This window comes from Pygoscelis adeliae, unplaced genomic scaffold, assembly GCF_000699105.1.
Source record: "Pygoscelis adeliae isolate BGI_AS28 unplaced genomic scaffold, ASM69910v1 Scaffold150, whole genome shotgun sequence".
NCBI classification, from domain to species: domain Eukaryota; kingdom Metazoa; phylum Chordata; class Aves; order Sphenisciformes; family Spheniscidae; genus Pygoscelis; species Pygoscelis adeliae.
The window spans coordinates 205,502-212,310 of record NW_008823872.1 but is presented as its reverse complement, the minus strand read 5'-3'; the positions used below and the strand labels follow the sequence as shown (position 1 = coordinate 212,310).

At 35.7% G+C, this 6,809-nt stretch overlaps 2 protein-coding genes across 3 annotated transcripts in view; one reads left to right on the top strand and one right to left on the bottom strand.

Moving 5' to 3' along the window:
* RALGPS1 (Ral GEF with PH domain and SH3 binding motif 1) overlaps positions 1 to 6,809 on the top strand; it is a 129,308-nt gene that overhangs the window by 40,756 nt on the left and 81,743 nt on the right. The gene's annotated exons all lie outside the window — the stretch shown is intronic.
* ANGPTL2 (angiopoietin-like 2) overlaps positions 1,662 to 6,809 on the bottom strand; it is a 24,452-nt gene continuing 19,304 nt past the window's right edge. For both annotated transcript variants that reach the window (XM_009334247.1, XM_009334253.1), the window contains 3 exons: positions 4,339 to 4,532; positions 3,827 to 4,097; positions 1,662 to 3,323 (listed from right to left, as the gene is read on the bottom strand). In XM_009334247.1, coding sequence (XP_009332522.1) covers positions 3,124 to 3,323; positions 3,827 to 4,097; positions 4,339 to 4,532 — 665 coding nt within the window. In that variant the 3' untranslated portion in view covers positions 1,662 to 3,123. The remainder of the gene's footprint in view (positions 3,324 to 3,826; positions 4,098 to 4,338; positions 4,533 to 6,809) is intronic.

Here is a 6,809-nt window from a genome sequence, read left to right as displayed (position 1 = left end):
AGAAATGACCATTTTTAGATTAAGACTTTAAAATTTCTTTATAAAGTGAGACCAGAGATTTTTTTGTTACTTTGGTTTGGGTCCGCCCTAGAGCTATGTCTATCCTTCACCCATCTTTAGATGAGAGTTTAATAGTTTCTTACGATGCTAGTTGCAGTTTTCCTCTAGCTATTGGCTCTGTTTCTCAGTGGTATTTTAATGTGCTGCTTATTTTCCTTACAGGTTAACTATTTGAGCCCACCATTATATGGTCTGTCCTTCACTTTTCATTGAAAATAGCATCTACGAGTGCTATCATATTCGCTGAAAGTGTGGGGAAGAGTGAAGTCACTATGACCAAACATTCTTTTAAAAGGCTTTTTCTTCCTCATATTCTTTTCCAGGGAGGAGGGGTGTAGCACAGCTAATCTCATTTAAGAACTTAGCTTGCCTAAGTTCTTTTCTCAACTGTGGTATCTTCAGGGTTAAAACAGGTCTTCATACACTGACTTTTGTGCACTATCTTTTTTTAATTACAGGGACAAGACTCTAGGTAAATCACTTGCCTTTTAGATAGAAAGGTTAAGTAATATGGTTGTTTCAACAAAAGGCTGTCAGCCTGGACATGGGTTTAAAGCCTGTCACAAGTGTATACTATGGAGATGTATCTCCTGCTACAGAAAAGCACCTGTAATAGCTTTTCTAGCAAATGCCCCATTCTTGAGATCTGCACAATGGATACCTGAAGTTCTCTGCATTCCTTCACCAAGCCAAGCATGAACTAGCACTTGGAAGAGTATCTTGGATTTGCTATCTTCATAAAGCTTCTGATAGTCATTTTCATGCAACCTGTGAGTGTAGGGAGGTAATGTTCATAGTGACCCATGTTTTACAAGTGCGCAAACACTCCAGAGTAGTTAATTACCAGTAGCATGAAGTTCTTCCAAAATAATACACATATGGCTAATGCATTGTTTGTTTTTCTGCCCCTGTATCTTAGTCTGTGGGTTATGTGTTGTGCACTACCTGGAGATGCTGTGGTAGCATGTTACCAAAGGAGTGCAAGAAGAGAGTGGAGTAGGAATGTGACGTAAGGACATTGCTATGCTAAAGTATTCTCAGGAAGTTTTGATTATTTAGTTATAGACATATAATAAGTTGAATGTGCATACACACTACGCACATTGAAGAACTCGTAAGTGACTCTTCTAAGGTAGGTGTCAGTCTACTGTGTGTTTTCTTCTGACAAAACTAGTGGTTAGTTGAAGATGTCAGCAGGCATTGTACTGCCTTAAACTGCCTTAATGCTACAATCCTAGCTGTTAAGAGCACTGTGGCCAGGCTGTAAAGCCAGTAGGTGCATTTAATATTTCTTACCTAAAACTTAATTGTTTTCCAGAGTCCAGTAAATAAACCAGTGGAAGATAAAGCTTGAATACTGTTTGTAAATTTTGGGGGTTTCATATGACGTACAGAAAGTTCTTCCTGCTTGGGATGTGTGGAAATTTAGTATTTTTCTCAGCTGAAAATTGCTTTGCTTTTGATGTTGCAATATTTAGAAACTTCACATCTGTTAATAGTAGTTGCATATCAGAGTTGATTTGCATCATGAGGCAGTGGTGTGAAATTAAGTAATTATCTGTTCTTTGCTATGAGTAATCTGAACTAAAACAGGATGAAATCTGAACATGTCAAAATAACATTTGTTGCTTTATTAAAGGATTACAATATTACAGGGGTAATCTAATATATTAAATACCCTACTTTCAGTTATATACAACACATGCTACATAACACGTCAGTTTAATGCACATCATACTGTTGTAAAGAAGTGATGAGGTAATAAAGGAAGAAGTGTGCAAGCACACGCACACAAACACACAGTAAGTATCTTACAGGCTTACTGAAAAAAACATTGAACTTCTAGAGGCTTTTGCTCTCCCTCTTATATGCATTCTTTAACTTATATTTTTCGTAGTAGTTGCTGTTTTGAAATGGGTGTTATAACAATCTGTTCTAGAAACCTACCTCAGAAGAATATTAGAATTATCCCAGTCAGTATTTCATAGTTGTGACTGACCTCTAAATACAGATGAGTAAATCTATTTAATAATTTGACAGTAACATGTTATAATCGTGAAATATGGTAAACATAACTTTTCTTGGCTACAGGTAACTTCTTTATATAATTTTCATCTACTGGCTAAGGATATCAAATAGCTTATGTATTGGTATCCATCATTTGCCTGCAAAGTTGGATAGTCCCTTTAATTTATATCCAGCCATTTCTGATTACAGAGGCTACACAGCAGGTAATGACTGAAATCAGATACAAAATACTGTGACAGCTGTTGTGTAGTATAGCATGTTGGCTATACAGCATATTATATCTGTTGTAAATCTGGATTAATTTCCATATGCAGGTAGCTACTTCATTTTGGTAAGAAAAATAATTAGTGTTTTTAATCTAAAATATTTGAATCAAATGTGAATTCTAATTTATAGGAGCAGATTATTAAAATGCTCAAAGTGAAGGGGAAAGACTGGATTTATCATGACAGTAATGGTTTGTATCTGCTCTCAAAATCAAATTATATAGTACTAACTTTATTCATGGCAGTTAACAAAGATTAAATTAGAATAATCACACTAATGTACATATACCAGCTACACAGTTCAAAGGATATGATTTCCTGTGTCAAATGATTCCTCATAATAATAATAATAAAACTCTTGCTGTACAGTTTGTAATATTTCCTGTATTTGAGAATATTTATACATAATATAACATACAAAAATATTTAAATGTTGTGGCAGCATTTTTACTATCCGAACTTAATTTACAGGGAATAAAAACCAGAAAATTTATCTACAGTCCATCTAAACTGCCAGTTCTAAAAGTCTTAATGTAACTACTTTTAGTACCAAGAGGTGTTCTGAATGTTATGTCATTTCAGTTCCTTTTTTTTCTTCAGCTTTTTTTCCTGGAATGATTCTTGAAAATACAATATACAAGCCCTCACATCTTAGCAATAAATGTACAATATCTTACATTCCTCATTTCTGAAAAGATAATTCCAGATAATAACATCATAGCTTTACGTGATTTTTAGAACAAGAAAGCAAACCAAGAGAAGAATTATTTCAGTGGAATGTGTTGGGATTAGGTCTTATCATCATAACAACTTTCTTTAGTGAATATGATCCCCCCCGGAATTCAGCCCAGTAAACACCATCCTGATAACGACTGCGGTAGTGTCCTCCGCGATACCAAACTCCATTGAGATTTGAATGAGCACATGCATTGTACCACCATCCTCCCTTCTGGTAATGAGCACAATTACCTGCAAAAGAAAGCTCCGATTCAGTTTCAGGAGCAAATGAAAAATGTTACAGCAAGCAAGCAAGCTAAGCACAAAACAATTTTTTTTTTTTTTAAACTGTGTATTTAACATGTAGATACCATGTTAAAGGTGAATTTAGGCTTCTTCAGGAACCAGCTCTGTAGTTAGGTTCTACAGATAGACTCATTAGTGTTACTCTTCCTTGCTGGAAAATTTGTTTGCATTACTGTCTCAAATAACTCCCCATAGCGTATTTTTACAGACCCTTGTTTAGTGTAAGTGATAAATATTTCAATGAGAATTTTTGTTTCAGTGTTAGTTCGTGTAAGGGTTGACACATCAGTTTGTGCTTTATAAGTTACTAATTGACAAATCTCTAAGAATGTAATTTCTTTTTTTTGTATGTGTGTATATCACCATAAGTATATTTCCTTTTTAAAAAAAAGGGGGGGGGGGGGATGTGGAAGGGCAAAAAAGCAAGGCAACTGAAAGGAACCTTGTACCTGTGTATACATCATGGTCCCGGTCCAGCGTGGTGAACTGTTTACCGTTATGCCAAGTGAAAGAATCTCCTGCGTTGCCATTGTAGCGTCCCAATCTCAACTTGTAATATTCGCTTTCTGGCTCCAGTCTGAAGCTAGCGTACTCAGCAAATACTTTTCGACCTGACCAGTCTTCCATTGTTATGAGCAGTTTGTAGTTGCCTTGATTTGTTAACCAATAAATATTTTCTAATCCGAGCCAATATTCTCCATCTATATTACCAAATCCTTGCTGTAAAGGAAGCAAGAGAAGCATGTTAATATTGTGCACCTGTTTTAGTGGTAAATCTGAGTGTATTCTTAAGTAGAAAACCACAATAACTTATTTTATAGAGACTTTCTCTTCTGGAAGGGTAAACACACAAGTTCCTTTTCAAGTAAGCTGTTGGCCAGACTCTAAAATTACCCTTTAAATTAACTTTACCACTAATTTTTAGAGGGTAGAAAACATTAAACTGCTCACTTGTCCTAACCTTGTATGTCTCCCAGTTCCTGAAAAAGTTGACAGACCCATCCAGCCGTCTCTGAATGACTGTCCAGCCACCAGGGTCATGCCGTTGATCACACCAGACCTGCATAAGCCGGTTTGTGTGTTCTGGTTTTACAAGATAGATGGAGCTTGTATCATGGCCATCTTCTAATGCTTGTAGACAGTCTCTCCAGGGCCCTGTGTCAAAACAAAAGGACTCTGCATCAAAATGCAATTGAGCATATCTTCAGTGCAGGGCAGTATTTGAATTGGTAGCTTTTTACAGTAGATTTGCTTCTGCTTGAGTAGTGCATTTGTTTTTCCTCTTATTGAAGGTACAGTGTCCACTGAGTATTTGAGAAATGTTGACATTAACAATGGAACTGGCAACATAAATTAAAATGTAGGTGTTACTGTTGTCACCTTAATAAATGATAACACAAAATAGAAATTAAGATTTGTAACGTGGAGTGCCCACTTACATAGTGTGAGAAATTGTAGATAAATGCGAAGACTTTTAAAATACTTTGCATTCACAGAAATTACAGATAATGCTCTCCTATTTTCAGAAGGAGAATGCATTTTTTTCCTTGAGCTTAGCAGAGTCTGTAAAGAGCTTACTTTCAAAAAGAGTCCCTTACATTCATGATTTTTAAAGACATTTTCTCCAGTGGGAAGATAGTTAGATTCCATTTTAATGAGTCTGAGAAATTTAGATATAAATGATTTAGGAGTCTGTGTAGATATCTGCAGATAGATTTCCCCCAGCTGCTTTGCTGCTATCCTCATGTCACCTAAGTGGAGGAGTGAAGTCAACAAGAATCCTCAGGATTAGAGACCCTTGATTGATATTCCTCCCCACACTGAAGGAGGAAGGCTTGTCAGATCTTCTTGTGAGGTGTCGTACTGAAGCATATGTTGCTATCAAGAGTAATTTATCTTTTAAATTATTTCAGTTCATCTACCCTTCTTCATAATTCAGTGTCCAACACTGGTAATGGTAGAGCTACCCTTCTACTCAGTAAATGAGTTAGTAATAAATTAGTTTTATAGAAGCAACTGCAGTGTTTTGGGGGTTTTTTTGGTCTTTTTAACTGGTTAATCAAAAAGTCACTGTACCAGGAGGCAATCCAAGTTTTTGGTCTGTGGCCACGCTGTGTTGTTCTTGTTTCCTGAGTCATATTCACAGACTGTACCTACAGTGCTGCTTCTAAGCCCCTTCTCCATTTCTGTTGTGGCTAACTGTTCAGATTTCTGGCAATTTAGATGTAGATGCAGTATTCTGTGACACAGTTGCATGGCTTATTATGAGAGGTGGAAGAAGACAAATGTAATGAATGCTGGTAATTTAAATTGCTCTTTTATTTTATCACAATGTGTACGTAGTGGCACTTATTAAAAACAAAAAAGAACGTGTCAGTTCAAAGTCATTATTGAAGAAACTCCTAAAATAGTCAACCACAGATCTTTGATCTTGTCTTCATAAAAATAAATATATAGCAGTATATGATGTAGTATTTACAGCTTTCTAATCTTGCAGTTTCTTTCTAGGCCACGTGGCAACAGTGCTCTACTGCACATGATTCTTTTCTCTGAAAGTGCTTTAAGATGAAGGTAAACTATTTTAAATACTTCAAAGCAGAGTTTGCTACTACTTTTTCATGACAGGTGGTTTTTTTCAGATATTAACTTTCCAAAATTTTAACTAAGGTGTGTAGTCTGAGATTTGTCATCTGGCATCAGAAATGAAAGGGAATGTACTGAAGATGACTGGGCCCAGCACAGATATCTGTAAGACACTATGGTTAACTCTGCCTAATGAAAAAAATACTTAATAATTAAGAGATTTTTATGGTTTATGTATGTGAGGCTCTTTGTACTTTGTAGCAGCTTAATTTAAACGTCTTTAGTAAGAAAGTTGTTCAGTACTTTCTGGAAATACATACGGACTGTATATCAACCAGAACTCTGTCTGCATAGGCACTGAGCCCTTCAAATATCTCTAAAAGTGATACAAAATTGGTATTACAAAAACCAAGTTGATCCTATTCAAGGTGATTGGATGATGATACATGATTCAGATTTTTCTGTTTGTTCTACTGTTCTTAGTGTATTTCTATCAATTAGTGGAATTTTTTTTTTTTTCAGTGTCTCATTTGCCACCTTCCATTCCTCACATACTGAGGCAATTTTTAGTGAGAGATTACACAGTAGTTAATTGTTTCATATTCAGTTTCCTTTAGAACTCTTGGGGAATGTGCTTTACTCTTTGCAGTTTGTTAGTATTCACTTTTTTCATTGGCTTTATAACCTCTTCTACCAACTTTTCAGTTTGAGATAAATCCTGCAGAGTATCCTCCTTGCCACTAACCTAGTCAACACAGGAACCTCAAAGTGTCCCCTCAGTGAATACTCATATCAAAATTAATGTAGATTTTCTACTATTGCCTTAATTTCTTTAAGTATATCTTTATA